Source organism: Hypanus sabinus, chromosome 5 (assembly GCF_030144855.1).
Source record: "Hypanus sabinus isolate sHypSab1 chromosome 5, sHypSab1.hap1, whole genome shotgun sequence".
Lineage (NCBI taxonomy): Eukaryota > Metazoa > Chordata > Chondrichthyes > Myliobatiformes > Dasyatidae > Hypanus > Hypanus sabinus.
Window position 1 is genome coordinate 63,452,578 of NC_082710.1, and position 16,968 is coordinate 63,469,545.

The window sequence follows — 16,968 nt, forward strand, 5'->3', positions numbered from 1 at the left end:
CCACGTAGTGCCTCCTTGCTGGTGGCACACGGAAACTAAACTCGTGGCTACACCTATGGGTAAATAGCCCCAGTCTTGTGGGCAGCCTTGGGAGAGACGAAGGCTACGGGAGTAAACCGAGACAGCAAATCTGGAGTGGAGCCTCTAAGGTGGCTGGTTGTCATTGAACATCCCTCCGGCAGCTCCTGCAGCCAAGCTGGTGCCAAATGTATTGCTTCATAAGTTTTCCTTTGGACTACACTGGTGAGGCCAAGAGGGGGATCTTGACAACTGGGCACCTCAGGATCTCCATACCTTCTGCCCAGGCTTGTGGTGATCATCACCACCCCCCCCATTGTCCTTTGAGATAGACGTATGCCAACCACTAATCAAGCCCTCATCTACATCCCTCAAGTACCTGCATAAACAGATGGCATCTCTCATTTACATGTTTTTATTCCTCAAAAGTATTTTAGTTTTACTTACTTTATTTAGAGACAGTATGGAAAAGGCTGTTCTAGCCCAACGAGCAAGCCACCTAGCAACGCACTGACTTAACCCTAGCCCAGAGGTTCCCAACCTTATTATGCCACAGACCCATTAACCGAGAGATCTGTGGATCCCAGTTGAGAACCTAGCCTAACCACAGGCAATTTATAATGACCAATTAACCTTCTAACTGGTACATTTTTGTACTGTGAGAGGAATTTGGAGCAGCCAGAGGAAGGAATATACAAGTCTGCTTACAGAGGACACTGGAATTGAAATCCTGAGCTGTAAGAGTGACCCATAACATCAAGTAAATACAAGTCATTATTCACATTCACCATACCAAGCAATGCATTAAATTGCTGTACAGATAATGGGTTGCAACCCAAGGTGTTCACTGTCCTAAAGCATTTTGTTTGTTGCTCCATTCCATTACAATACGTCAAGACCACTAACACTTCCTCCTTAAACAATACACCCAGGAAGGATTTGAGGCTGTTCCATGGGGATCAGCCTGTGTCCGGTAGCAGCAGTACTCTAGACTAGTACTCTAGTACCCTTTGCCACAATCTTTGCACATCCCTAACATTATGCAGCTGCAGAGAAATAACTTAACAAAAAAAAACTCTTGTCAAACACAGTCCACATTTACTTGTGAAAGAGTAAGCTAACAAGGCAAGAGACAAAATGGAAATGTCACCTCTCAACTCCTTATAAAGCAGCCATATGATTTATGCAGAGACCACCACCAACTTTATCAACCATTTGTTCGCTCCTTAAATATACTCTCCACCCATACAGGTATTCTATTGGATTTGCTGAATGCCAACCTCTTGGATCAAATCTTCATTTTACCTTTTTTGTCTTAGAAACTGTTGTAAAATTGCACAAGAAGAATCTCTTCTACACCCCGCCCCACCCATCTCCCAATTCCTTAGTGTGAACTGCTATAGTGTTTTTTTTAAAAAAAGGATGTTTACAGATAATGCAATGTATTCAGCAGGATATAGAAATTGAGTAACCGCTTTTTGGTGCAGACTCAGTTCAATTTATATAAAAAAGATTTGTTTTATATTGCATATTATTTCTAGAAACATTAGTAACTGAACTACCTGGGGATCTGGCAGTGCACTGACAAACCTCAGAGTAGAATGACATTGGGATGAAGTGTTCAGGTCAGTTTTTAAATAAAGACCCAGAGTTTAAAAGCACTGTGAGAAGACCCAGAAATACTTAGGCAGGCTCTGGGATCATGAGAATTTCTATTTTAAGAATGCAGAACTGCAGAGTTCCCTAGCAGCATAACACATTCATCAACGTATTGTGAAGGTATTCAAATCATGAAATTTAAATATGAACTGTGACCTTTGCCAAAGTAGTCAGACAACCTCTGTGGAAGGGTGGGAAGTAAACCTTTAAATGTAACGATCTGAAAATCACTTAATTCTCAATAACTGATAATTGCATGACTTAAGAGATTGAAATCAACCTCTTGTCTGCACCGACAACAGAGATTTTATTATGCTTTTTCTTGTCTATTTGGTCCTCTGGCAAGTCAGGATTAACATTAAAAACAGAAAGATTCACTTTGCATGAAATATAGTAATATACAAGAACATATTCAAAGAAACAGGAAGAAGGTGATCAGTCCTTTGAACATGCTCTGACGTTAAGATAGATCATGGCTGATCCATTCTTGACCTTAATACCACTTCCAACTCTTTCCATACTCAACTCCCTTGCAGTTTTAGTGGCAATTAACTGTTTGAATATATACAAAGATTCCACATCTCCTCCACCTCAATCAGAAACTGCGACTACACACACCTCCCCCCACCCCACTGTTCTAAGTAACACGTCAAGTGAGAATATCCTCTCGGCATCCAGATGTCAATCAAAATCATATTCTTCAGTAAGACAGAGAAGCTGTCTCTCTAAATGATCTAATTCTATAATTTTCCCGTTTATTTTGATTCTCCCAGCATTCATTTCAACTTCCTCCAGATTCTTCCAATCACCTGCATTAGTGATCATTTGCAGAGCACAGCTAATCTACGAATCTGTCCCAGTGCACAGTATCGGAAAAAGCTGCAGAAAGTTGTAAAGTCAGCCAGCTCCATCATGGTCACTAGTCTCTTCAGCAAAGAAGACACCTTCACAATGTGATGCCTCAAAAGGTTGTATGCATCATCAAGGACCCCGGGACATGCCCTCTTCTCATTGCTACCATTAAGAGGTGGTACACGAGTCTGAAGACGCACACTCAACATTTCAGCAAGTTTCTTCCCCTCTGCCATCAGATTTCTGAATGCACAGTGAATTCATGAAGACTATCTCACTATTTTCCCCTCTTTTTGCACCACTTATTTAATTTATTTTTGTATATAATTCTTAGCGTAATTTATAGTTTTTTATTTTGTATTGCAATGTACTGCTACCGGATTCTGATTCTGAAAATCCAGGTACACTATAGTCACCCTGCTGATTACATCCTTAGTAAAACACAAGCAAATTTGTAAATCATAATTTTTACTTCATGTAACTATTTGGCTTCCTCAACTGTGTCACAACTTTCTAACACTGGTTCCCTTATCCTTCCAGTGAAGTTGCAATGACAGCATCGGCTGTATTTTTTCAGTGCTGCAGGTACTCAAGGTCTCAAAAGCATGGTGGAGGGTAAGGGCTACTGCTGCCGATAAACAATGAATTTTGGACACGGTCTGATGTCTTTATCCTCAGACACCATTTTCCTCAATCAAACGAAGGCAGTGCTGGTGATGGAGCTGATATGCCAAGAGATGAAGTAGGCTATATTTTCCAGTGTCACATCATGAAACTCTCTTATCAAAGGTGAGAGTGGTGCAGCAGAGGCACACCGCTCAGTAATAACAGACAGACATACTTTATTGATCCCGAGGGAAATTGGGTTTCGTTACAGTCGCACCAACCAAGAATAGTGAAGAAATATAGCAATATAAAACCATAAATAATTAAATAATAAGTTAATCATGCCAAGTGGAAATAAATTCCAGGACCAGTCGACTGGCTCAGGGTGTCTGAAACTCCGAGGGAGGAGTTGTAAAGTTTGATGGCCACAGATGTTACATCTCGGTGGAATGAGTCTCTGGCTGAATGTACTCCTGTGCCTAACCAGTACATTATGGAGTGGATGGGAGTCATTGTCCAAGATGGCATGCAACTTGGACAGCACCCTCTTTTCAGACACCACTGTCAGAGAGTCCAGTTCCACCCCCACAACATCACTGGCCTTACGAATGAGTTTGTTGATTCTGCTGGTGTCCGCTACCCTCAGCCTGCTGCCCCAGCACACAACAGCAAATATGATAGCACTAACCACCACAGCCTCATAGAACATCCTCAGCATCATCTGGCAGATGATTAAAGGACCTCAGCCTCCTCAGGAAATAAAGACGGCTCTGACCCTTCTTGTAGACAGCCTCAGTGTTCTTTGACCAGTCCAGTTTATTGTCCATTCTCCAACGCTTGGAGTTGTGTTGGGAGCACTCCACACTAGATTTAATTGCAGCTTTATGTGAGCAGAAATAAAAGCCAACGACCAGAAGCAAGACAAGAATGAATGCCAATGATCTGGAGAACTCAAATTCAAGGAAAATCACCTGATTGGAGAGAAACCTAGCACAAAGCAAGACGGTTATAATTGTGGCAGGCCAGTCTCTTCCTCAGGGCTGCATTCTTAGCCCAAATATCAACTGCTCTTCTATCAGTAATCTTTCCTATACAAGATAAGAATTGATAGAATATTTACCAATGGTTCTAAGATGTTTAATTTTACTTGGATAATGAAGCAGAAGTTAGTTGCACGTATCAGGGTTAGCTAGATCAGTGATAATCATGGTGCCATTGCATTACTCTCTCCAGAAAGAGTTGAATCACCTTCCATCAATATTCAATGGCAGTACTACTGTCAGATCATCCAACATTAACTTGTAGATGACAATTGATCAGGAACTTAACTGATCCAGCTACTGAAACACCAGGGTGTGCCAAAGGCTGAAGGCTGACTATTTCACCGATTAAAGTTTCCCTTGTTTGCTGATTAAAGCAATAGGGGAGATTGAAATATCGAGGTGAATGTGGAAAGTGAGCGCAGGCTGGGGGGTGGGGGGGGGGGAGAGAGATCACTCTGCTATTGGTGAGGAGAGACTGTCTTTTCATTGCTGGGGGATTGCTCTGCCATCGGAGAGGGGAAAGGCTACCATTGTCCCTGGACTATAGACCTTTTCGGTTTTATGGGTTTCTTTAATACTCTGTGATTCTCACCCGAACTTTCTTGATTTTGTGTGTGTGGGGAGGGGATCTGGGGGTCAATGTGCTCGTTCCGTTTTTCTTTTTTTTTGTGCAGGGAGGAACGATTTGGGGAGGTTGATGATCATACTGCTTTTCTTTTCTTTCATGGTTTTGTGGCTATCTGGAGATGAAACATTTTAGAGTTATATACTTTGATAATAAATGAACCTTTGAACCTTTCTCCCCCTAGTGGTATCCTCATTCCTGATGAATTCACTTATTTGATTTCTGGAACAGTAGATTTGTCAAACAAGGAGAAATTAAGGTAGCCAGGCTTGTACTCTAGACAGAGATTAACAGACTATTAAGCAACCAAGGGATATAGGATTTGTTCAGGAAGGTGATGCTGAGATAAAAGATCATTCATGATCTTTCTCAAGTCCTTAAAGCTTTTCACCCCAACACAATCAGGAATGTGATGGAATGTGGCCTTGTGCAATGGAGCAACTCAACAAGGTTTCTTAACCAGTATCCCAAAACTGGTACCTCCATCTTCCAGAGGCACAGAGGCAGCAGGTAGATGAAAGAAAACTGAACTCAAGGTCACAGAACAATATCAGACACATTTATCACGTGATAAATGAGACCTAAACAACATTGCACACTATCTGTGAATGAACCATATTAAAGTCATAATTTTGAAAATTGATGATATCCTGAAAAAGTTCTTCAAATCAAGGTAATTAAAACTAAAACAAGAACTGTGGAAACATGATTTTTCCTAGTTTTGCACTCTGGTTTTGAAATCTTTAATGCAATTGTAAAATGCTAATGAAGTATCTGCACAGTATTGTATATTAATATTAAAAAGGAATAATGTTTTGATTGAACCACTTAAGCTAACATGGTAAAGTAGATGGTAATTCAGAAATTACATATTAATAACCTATTCAATATCAATGCTCCACTTTCCCCAGAAATGAGTATGAAAAGCTGATGGTCTTTTCTAAAAGTTACTTCAGATCCATCTGTACTGTGCATTCCCCTTAGTTTTCATCTTGGTGTAATTAATTTTCCCCCCATTAATCTCATTTAACAAATGTTCTCCTGCATTTTGAGCTAGTTCACGTGTATATACAATAGTTTAAGAGACAGCAGTTTATTACTAGATTTAGAGTCCACTGCAGGATCAAACGTAAAGGGACGGTATAACGTTAATGACCAGGCCTATTAACAGTTGTGATGTACAGAGGGATCTCAGGGTTCAAGTCTGCAGCTCCCTGAAAGTAACTGCGCAGGTTGATAGAGTGGTAAAGGAGGCTTGTAGCCTGTTTGACTTTATTAATCACTGAGAGAGTGGTAAAGGAGGCTTGTAGCCTGTTTGACTTTATTAATCACTGAGAGAGTGGTAAAGGAGGCTTGTAGCCTGTTTGACTTTATTAATCACTGAGAGAGTGGTAAAGGAGGCTTGTAGCCTGTTTGACTTTATTAATCACTGAGAGAGTGGTAAAGGAGGCTTGTAGCCTGTTTGACTTTATTAATCACTGAGAGAGTGGTAAAGGAGGCTTGTAGCCTGTTTGACTTTATTAATCACTGAGAGAGTGGTAAAGGAGGCTTGTAGCCTGTTTGACTTTATTAATCACTGAGAGAGTGGTAAAGGAGGCTTGTAGCCTGTTTGACTTTATTAGTCACTGAGATCAAGAGTAAGGAAGTTATAAAGCCTTGGTTAGGCCGCTTCTGGACAGTAAGTGTCCTTTTCCCAGGGTCAAAATGCCTAATACCAGAGGGCATGCATTTAGGGTAAGAGGGCAAAAGAAGATGTGCAGGGCAAGTTTTTTTTTAAATAGAGAAGGTGGTCGGTGCCTGTGATGTGCACCAGCACCGCTCCTGCTAAACTGAGCAGATCGCAGCCACGCAGTAACTGAAATTCCCCTGCACACATAGCCTTTGTTGCCACACAGATGGAATTGGACCCTGCTGTGAAAGTTTACAAAACGTGAAAGTTTTCTTTGTTGTACTGTATTTCATTATACCCTTCAATTAGTGTAAAGAATGTGATTTTTCAATTTTCATTCTAAGTATCCATTGAGTGAATATTGCAAAACAAAGCATTTAAAGTCTCAAGCAATTTTCAGGCCCTGCAAAAATTTCCTATTCAGAGCAATGATTGGGCTGGGTAGCTGTAAAAAAAATAGAAGGAACATTGGCTGCCAGAGTGGTGGTACAGGCAGATATAAAAGACACATAAGAAGCTATTAAATAGGCACATAAATGTGTAGGAAATGGAAGGATATGGACTACTTGTGGGCAAAAGGGATGAGTTCAGTTCGGGGTTTAAATGGTTGGAACATTATGAGCTGAAGGCCCTGCTTCTGTGCTGTTTTGTTGCATGTTCTAATAACATCCTGCTTACCGGCATGGGGAGATGGGCAGCAAACACTGAATCAACAACTTAAATCTGAACGTCTATGGGAATGGAGCCATGATTTTATATATATATAAAATCATGCAATGAACAGGATGCATTACAAATCAACTTTGTTCCATTTTTTTCAAAAAGGTACAAAATTAAGTAAATCTCACCTTATCACTATCTTCAATGAAAGGTAGGTCATGAGGACTTGGGTGATACTGAAAGGAAGGATCCATGCCACCTATTTAAAATAAAAGTGAGTAAAATTATTGTCAAATTTAAACTTGTTCATTCTAATTTCTCACAAGAACTAATGTTTTTTATATTAAAGGAAAATCTGAAGCATTATAATATTTAAATTTAAAATGAACCTTGCATGCATTTCCATATGAAGTGGTGACCAAAAGCCAAAACATATACAATAATAACAGAATCAGGCTTATGGAGGACAGGTTGAAGAGAGGGAAAGGAGCTTTAAAGAGGATCTATGTGATATCTGGAATGCACTGTTAGAGGAGGTGGTGGATTACGAGACTTAAGATACATTTACACAGGTATTTAAACAGGCAAGAAAGTGAAGAATAAAGTTATGTGGGATGTTCAGAGAACCAAAAATATCAGCATGGATGTGGTGGGCCAAGGGGTCCATTTCTGAGCTGCTCACCTCTGAAGTCTAAAGTGTTTTATTTTTTTGTAAAAAAACAGATCTAAATTAATCATTTCTAAACTGGATCGAATTTCTTTAATGACAGGATATTTGGTTTGAACCCACACAGTCAGGACTGGTTCAGATGTGTTTTCTCCCTGTGCTGTTCTATGTTCTTATAACATGTAACCATGGTCTTTTTAAAGTGTGCCCTCTGTGTTGTATGCTTCAATCAGGTGAAAGTGTTGCAGTTTGCTGAGATGATGTGGTTCTACAGAAACAGGGTTAGGCTAATCACGACAGACCAGTACATCACTGCTCAGATTTTAGGATGGAAAATGCTTGCATTTTTGACCAGCCTTACATCCCCCATTAATGTTTTTATATTAAAAGAATCAAAGGTTAGTGCAGGGAAAGTAGCACTGAGGTTACAGCTGAACCATGATCATATTGAACGGCAGGCAGACAAGAGGCTGAACATTCTATTCTAGTAACTAAGGAGGGCCACCAACAGTGATACTGTACCACAGAGTAACATTCCCTCCAACTTGTAATGAACACAAATCATGTACGACTAAGTTTTTAAGCAGAAATAAACCTGAAGCTATTCCAAGGATAACAAGTTACCAAGTCCAGTTTGTTCATTGTTTAAAAGAAATAAAATAACTGTCAATAAGAACTTTGATCTCCTCTAGGTATGATCATTTTCGCTCTTGACCAACTGTACTCTCACAAAACATACAGACAGGCCTCTAGTGGGTTACAAAGGATTTTCTCACAGCAGCTTTTGCACACCATCCACATGTGATTTACTTGCTAAATTACTCTTTAAAAACTCAAGTTTCCAAATATCACTCCGCTTCTTCCCACATGCAAATTCCTCAGCAACTTTCGCACACGGGTAACACCAGTTTCTGTATTGTAAATAAACGTTTCTCATAGGTGCACGTTCCTGTCCTCGGTGTAGGAGTTTCCACTGTTTCATTAAGCCATTCCACTTTAAATGAACTACCAGTTCATGCCTTTTGCTTCTTTAGAATTTTTACATAGTGAATCAATAATTTCTTCAGCAACAACACTGTAAGATCTAAGTTTTAAGATTCTAAGATCTATTAAGATCTAAGTTCTAAGTTCTAAGATCTGTAGACAATCATAAACTCCACATTGTCATCAGAAACCAGAAAAGGAAATGTGATTATGTATGATTGTGAAATATTCTTAGCATGCCAATGAGGTAGAGGGTGACAACCTTTTGTGCACAGTCTAATTCCTTTGTGCGCCAGTACATAAAGATGCGTGCACGCACGCACACCTTAGAGGGAACATTGCCAGAGCGTCAGAGCTCATTAATTCAGGTCAGATGGAAAGAAGATAAATAAACACACAGAACGATGCTAGTCAAACATTTTGTAGTCAAGGCCTGGTGTCTATTCGAACAGGGAACAGGAAAATTCCTTGATTGGCAAAGTGAATAATATCAAGAGGAAAATATTTACAGGTGTCTCTCCAGCTTAAGGCAACTATTGCTGCAGTTATATGGAAGGAAAAGATTTGGTTATTTTTGGGGTGCCTATTTAAAAAATATCTGAAGGAGAAGGCTACACTGAGGTGATAACCTTCACTTGAATTCTATACTGCACCAAATTTTCTTGCAGAGAGAGGGCATGTAGATCTGTGATAGTAAAAAGTCTATGTTTGAGATTGGAGAGAGTGACCAGGAAGTTGTTGAAATAGATATCTGGCTGCTGTACAAAGGAAATCTCTAAAATTTGTTGCTGACACTAAAGATGGAAAATGTAAATAATATATTATATTATATTGCAAGTTAGAATGCAAGGATATACTCAATTGAAACAGTGAAATGTGCATATAAACTGAAGCTTAAATAAATAATTATCTTAAAGTGCAAGTGAATAAATCTACTAAAGATCAGCAGTACTTTGAATTTTATAAACAGAGCTGTAAAATGCATTTGCCCACATATTGGCTATACTGTACACAGTTGAGCTCCAAGCAAGGTTACTGAATGGACTACAACATCAGACAGTACCTCACAGAATTATCAAGAGATACAATTAGGAGGAGAGACTCTTGTCTAGATATTGTGTTTATTAACAGAGCAGAAGAGAATGCAGAGGAGATTTTTCAAACTGTGGATGGAGGCAACTATTCTTGATTCAGAGATAGCAAAGGATAAACCTATAATTGTCATTAGTGGGTGGTAGAGAAACAGGAGTAATATTCTTCACCAAGAAACTGAAAAGCAGCAATTTTAGAATTGTATCATTAGATTTCAGCTGGAAAGCTGCAAACAGTCTTGGTGTCCATATTTTAACAGAGATATTAATGGTGTTGCAAAACCCAGTAAAGCTATATCACAACAGAAATGCTGGACAAGATGTTTATTTTCTTCTAGTAAAGAGAAAACAGAGGCAAGCCCTCTTAATCAATCTGAAATACTTCGAATGCCTTTGACAAATAATTGAAACATTGGTGGAAAGAACAGAATTGTGGGGCACAAGGTTAAATAGGGATTTAGGAGAAACATCTTTGACATAGATTAGTTAAAATTTGGGCAACACGTCACACTTGAAGTGACTTACACAGAAGCAAGAGTGGAAAATTGAAACTGATAAATTAATGAGGGTGGTGGGCAAATGAAATGTGCAAGGCGGCTTGTGTGCAGTATAGGCTCCATGGACATCTTGGACGAAAGGCCAAACTACAAACTACATTGAAGTTTGTTAACTGGAAAACTGGCCAAATACTAGATGCAGTCAAACACATTGGACCATGAAAAGACAGCACATCGATGGGATGCAATGGATTTTCCCAAAGCAAGAGAGCTACATTGGCTCCATTCATCCTGCGTATTTCGGATTCCTTAGCTGTTCCTGAAGAACCCCCGTCTTAGCTAACATAAGGTCCAGGAATAAATATTTTATATTTACATTCTTATTACTTAAATACAAATCACTTAAACACAAACAGGACAGCATCAGTTGCACCCAAAAAGCTTTTAATTGACTAAGTTTCTGCAGCAGTAGAATAGCAGTAGAACAGCAGTAGAACAGCAGTAGAACAGCAGTAGAATAGCAGTAGAATAGCAGTAGAATAGCAGTAGAATAGCAGTAGAATAGCAGTAGAACAGCAGTAGAACAGCAGTAGCTCAATAGAATATGCTGCAACTGAGCCATGTGGCAATGCTGCAGCTTTATAAAACTCTGCTTAGAGTATTGGGCTCAGTTCTTTTAGAATCATTAGATCTGCAAGCTTCAAAGAGGGTGCAGAGATTCACCAGGATGCTGCGTGGACTGAACAATATGTCTTGTGAGGACAAGCTGAGCAAGCCAGAGGATTTTTCTGAAGATACAAGGCATAGATCGAATAGACAGCCAGTGTCTTTCCCTCAGGGTGTCTATGGCCAATACCAGAGGACATTCATTTAAGGGGAATGGAGGACATCTTGGGGGACACGTTAGAGGTAGGTTACCCCTCTCCTCACACATAGACACAGTTGAGTGCCTAGAGTGTACTGTTAGGATGGTGGTAGAGGCTGTTATAATAGGGACATTTAAAAGACTTAGATAGGCACAAGGGTATAAGAAAATGCAGGGTTATGTGCTATGTAGGACAGAAGGGTTAGATTGATATTGCAGTAAGTTTGGATAAGTCAGCACAACGCTATGGCCGAATGGCCCATACTGTGCTGACTGCTCTGTTTGAACTTGGCACGAGGCTTTAAACCATTGCCCATCAGAACTCCTATCAAAAACTTAAACATAATATAAATACCAAGTTTCAGTTTGGAAATGAAATTGAATAGACAAGATAGATGCATTATTTCCACATCTTGCCACCCCACTGATGGGCACACGTCTCTCCCACTTGAGCAATACCGTCTGACCTATTCCCAATGCACTTTCCCCACAGAGCTGCAAATTCTGTAATTCCTATTCATCTCTGTTTTCCACCATCCTAATAAACAGTGAATTCCATATTAGAAACTATTCCAACTGGAAAAGCAATGCTCCTCATATCTGTCTTGCATCTTCTGCCTGAAGTCTAAATCTGTTCCCTCTGATCCTTCAAACTATCCACTAATGGGAACTTTCCTTAATATATTATAGTTACCATTCAGTACACATCTGCCAAATCTCCCAAATTTTGTGTAAGAAGAACAGGCTATTTAAAGCCAAGTGCCCCTGTAGAGGTCAATTTATACAGACCAAATGACAAATGCGTGTAGAGTAAATTTGAAATGGTAATTGCGAACTTGTTTTGCAATACAAGCATCATATTCAGGTGTCCCTTTCTTATGTTGGAAGGCAATAGCTTACAAAAGAGTTTTGAGGCCCTCTGTTGGTCAGGGTCAACAATGGATGTTGTGTCCAGCATGATACACACATCAGCGTGCAAACCAAGACAGTATGATAGGGGGGCAAGCTGCTGCCCATGTGATCCTCACCCTCTCCACACAGCTGATGAATCCAAAGGAACGGCAGAGACCGATATAGTTTGGCACCAGCAGCATCGCTGGAGTGCCAGTCAGGGTTAAACTCAATGTAGAACTGCTTTAGGGACCCCAGTTCCAGATCTTTCCTCTGGGTTTACTCACAAAGATTTCCCCAGGAGTGGGTATATCTGGAAGGTAGCGGAGTTTTGAGATCAAAGTCTTCCTTTTACATGACCAGCTAACCACAGCTGCCAAGTCCCATGTGCCTGAAGCGACTGGCTTTAAAGTGCCAGTAACCCGCCTTTAACTGACAGTAGAAACGGTTCCACTGAGCTTAGTAGCTAAACCACACATGAAGGCCAGGAGCTGGATTTGGTTCTCAGAGGCTATTTTAGATGCACATCATTAGGAGCATTTAATAGACAGTGGGAGCCTATCCTCACACCACCCCTGGCAGTAACAACCTTAAGGAACTCAGAGTTTAAATAATGGAATTCTTATATTGCATCTGAAATCCGTCCCATTCAATGTTCAAGAAAAATCTTATTCAAATGATACACAGGCACAAAATTGCCTTCAAGGATAGTACTTAAAAGTTTCAAAATCCCTCTACTTTTTGATAAACAGAAACAAGACGACCATATAAATTGCTTTACAAAAGATCAGACAAACTTATTTGAACCTTGCTAACCTGTTACCGTGATTAAAGCACTTTGCTTCAGGAATCTTTCCCCAAATATGCATTTCTAATAATTAGTGCCCACCTTGTAAAACATCCTTGCACATCTGAATGTCTCACTTAATTTATGCAAAGCACACTAAAGTTTTGGTAACTTGCATGTATCCCTATTCTCAGTTGGAAGCATACACTGCAATTCTGAAGATAAGAACAGGGGAAAGAAAATCCACTCTCATGAGTTCAGATCTCATTCTACCATGTTTTCTTAAAGTCATGTCTATTTATTTCACTCTTTTAGGATCAGAGAGTCAGTTATCTCGAACAAGACCACTGTGGCAACCTTGAAGCAAGATTCCTGTAGACCCCATATTACAGCGGGGAGGGAAGGCTGCATCTCGAGAAATGTTTGTATCACTATTTTTCATTAGCAAAGGCGCATCATCTGCTCATCTGTTAAGAAATGCTAGACTGAAAAGACTTTATTTATTTTGTTTCACGTAAATTCTGTAACAGCAAGCTTTATCCTGTGTCTCAGATTTCTGGGTAGAGATTTGTGAATTGTCTAAGGACAAATTTCCATTACGTGAACAACTGAAACAAGGGAATTGCCTGTAGTAAATACTTTCTTTTGTTCAACCAAAGGGGAGGAACAACATTTAACCATTGTAATTCCTCACATCAAGTATGCTGGATTTTTTCAGCACATGAAAATTATTATAGACAAGAAAATTTGAAATTCTAATTTTAGTTTACATGGACATTAAAAAATTGTACGGCAAATTGAAAGCTCAGATGTATGTGCAAGTAATGCCCAGTGAATCACTCGGGTTTCAAACAGCTTGCTAGTAAAAGTTAAATTGTTCAGGGGTTATTGGAAAGAAGGCATTCCAGAATCTGAAAAGGACCATTCCATCAAGGCCACATCACAAATGGTGCAGGAATAAAAATACCAAAAACAAAACAAGCCTTAGGACTGGTTAAAGGCCTCCATTTCTGTTCCATTCACAGTGGACTAATATGTTTGGCATTTTGTTATTCTGCTTTTTCTCTACTTAATTAAATCATAATACAATGAAAATAAACTGATTTTGGACAATCAACCCACTAACTTTGTCTCTCTAATGATCAAATTACTTCCAATCATGGGTATATTCCCTTCAGGTTTGCCTGAAAGTCTACACCATAATAATGTGAATTCAAACTCCACCTGGCTAGAGTATTTTTGCCATATCTTTTTAAGGAATCTTAAATTCACAGTTCATAATTTTTATTTTCTATTTCTGCTATTTCTTGAACTTTCAGGTTACAGAGATATGGAGACAAGAGAGTGCAAATGCTGCAACCTGGAGCAGAAACAGACTGCTAGAGGATCTCAGTGGGTCAGGCAGCATCTATTCAAGAAAAGGAAGAGGTCTCAGACCAGATATTCACTATTTCTGTCTCTCCACAGAAGATGCCAGACCCACTGAGTCGTGGTTAATTGCCGTACAGGATGGTACAAAGATGTTCTATCCACATAAGTAGACAAGCATCAACTGCAGGTCAAAAACCCCATTGAGTAGTTCACCTCAGAGTCACAGAGCAAGAAACAGACCATTTTGGCCCACCATGTACATATTGGCCAGAGTACCCAATTGCTCTCAAGCCACTTCCACATTATGAGATGAGGGTTGGGGTTGGGAGTTGCATCCTAGAAAATTATCCGTATTGTTATTTTCTAAATTGCAAAGCTACAGTTGCAAGAAAAAAACAGTTTGTGAACCCTTCGCAATTACCTGGTTTTCTGCATTAATTACTCATAAAATGTGGTCTGATCATTATCTAAGTCACAATAATAGACAAGCACAATCTGCCTAAACTAATAACAATTATGGAATCGATTGTTAAGGATAAGATTATGGAGCATCTGGAGGCACATGACAAGATAGGCTAAAGCCAGCATGGTTTCCTGAAAGGAAAATCCTGCCTGACTAACCTACTGCAATTCTTTGAGGAAATTACAAGCAGGGTAGACAAGGAAGATGCAGTATACGTGGTGTACTTGGATTTTCAGAAGGCCTCTGACAAGGTGCCGCACATGAGGCTGCTTAGCAAGATAAGACTCATGGAATTACAGGGAAGTTTCTAGCATGGGTGGAGCATTAGCTGGTTGGCAGAAAACAGAGTGGGAATAAAGGAATCCTATTCTAGCTGGCTGCCGATTACCAGCGGAGTTCCATAGGGGTCGGTGTTGGGACCGCTGTTTACAATGTATGGCAATGATTTGGACTAAGGGATTAATGGATTTGTGGATAAATTTGCCGATGATACAAAGACAGGTAGAGGAGTAGGTAGTGCTGAGGAAACAGAGAGCCTGCAGAGAGACTTAACTAGTTTATGGGAATGGGCAAAGAAGCGGCAAATGAAATACAATGTGGGAAAGTGTATGGTCATGCACTTTGGTGGAAGAAATAAACGGGCAGACTATTATTTAGATGTGGAGAGAATTCAAAATGCAGAGATACAACAGGACTTGGGAGTCCTTGTGCAGGATACCCTGAAGGTTAATCTCAAAGTTGAGTCAGTTGTAAAGAAGGCTAACGCAAGGTGGGCATTCATTCTAGAGGTAAAGAATACAAGAGCAGGGATGTGATGTTCAGGCTCTATAAGGCACTCGTGAGACCACACTCGTGAGTATTGTGTGCAGTTTTGGGCTCCTTATTTTAGGAAGGATATACTGACATTGGAGAGGGTTCAGAGAAGATTCACAAAAATGTTCCAGGAACATCTGGCTGCTCTTGGACTGTATTCCCTGGCGTTCAGGAGAATGCGGGGGGGGGGGGGGGGGGGTCTCATAGAAACATTCCGAATGTTAAAAGGCCTGAACAGATTAGATATGGCAAAGTTATTTCCCATAGTAGAGGATTCTAGGACAAAAGAGCATGACTTCAGGATTGAAGGATGTCCTTTTAGAACTGAGATGTGGATAAATTATATTAGTCAGAGGGTGGTAAATCTGTGGAATTTGTTGCCACGAACGGCTGTGGAGGCCGAGACATTGGGTGTATTTAGGGCATAGATAGATAGGTTCTTGATTAGCCAAGACTTCAAAGGGTATATGGGGTGAAAGCAGAGGAGTGGGGATGACTGGCAGAATTGGATCAGCCCATGATTGAATGGCGGAGCAAACTTGATAGGCCAAATGGCCTACTTCTGCTCCTAGAGCATATAGTAATTGTACTATTTCCCATCAATACTGAGTACACCATTTAAAGAATCAAAGTCTGTATTCAAAAAGTATGTGAAACTCTGGGGTAATGCTTTCTACAAAAGCTATTTGGGGTCCAATCAATAAGATGAGATTGGAGGTGTGAGTTGTACAGGTGTCTTGCTCTATAAAAAAGACACAAAGTCAGGTTACTGACAGAGCCTGCTCTTCTCAAGAAAAATCTGTTTGTGTACCATGTCATGGTCAAAACAACTTTCAGAGGACCTAAGAAGAATTGTAGAGATGTTTGAAACTGGAAAACGCTTCAAAAGCATTTCTAAAAACCTGTGTTCAGCAGTCTATGGTAAGAGAAATTGTCTACGAATGGAAGAAATTCAACCGTTGCTTCTCTCACTAAGAGTGGGCGTCCTGCAAAGATCACACCAGCAGTACAATGTGCAATGCTGAAGGCGGTGATAAAGAACCCAAGGGTAACAGCAAAAGACCTGCAGAAACCTTGCTAGAACTTGCTAAAGTCTTTGTTCATGTGTATCCTATAAGAAAACATTGAATAAGAATGGGGTTCATGGCAGGACACCACAGAGGAAACCACTGCTCTCCAAAAATAAAAACATTGCTGCACATCTCAAGTTTGCAAAAGACCACCTGGGATGTTCCACAATGCTTCTGGGATAATGTTCTGTGGACAAAGAAGATAAAACTTGAACTTTTTGGCAGAAATAAATACCATTAAGTTTGAAAGAGAAAGGGCACTACACACCAACAAGACGACCTCATCCCAACTGTGAAGCATGGTGGGAGTAGCATCATGGTTTGGGGCTGCTTTGCT

General features: G+C 40.0%; 1 protein-coding gene across 3 annotated transcripts in view; it reads right to left on the reverse strand.

Moving 5' to 3' along the window:
* Positions 1 to 16,968, reverse strand: part of LOC132394196 (E3 ubiquitin-protein ligase RNF38) — a 135,889-nt gene that overhangs the window by 99,799 nt on the left and 19,122 nt on the right. For 2 of the 3 annotated variants that reach the window (XM_059970056.1, XM_059970054.1), the window contains exon 2: positions 7,321 to 7,391. In XM_059970056.1, the coding sequence (XP_059826039.1) occupies positions 7,321 to 7,386 (66 nt within the window). In that variant the 5' untranslated portion in view covers positions 7,387 to 7,391. Of the gene's footprint in view, positions 1 to 7,320; positions 7,392 to 16,968 lie in introns of those variants that run through there. The other variant, XM_059970057.1, reaches the window with a different exon arrangement.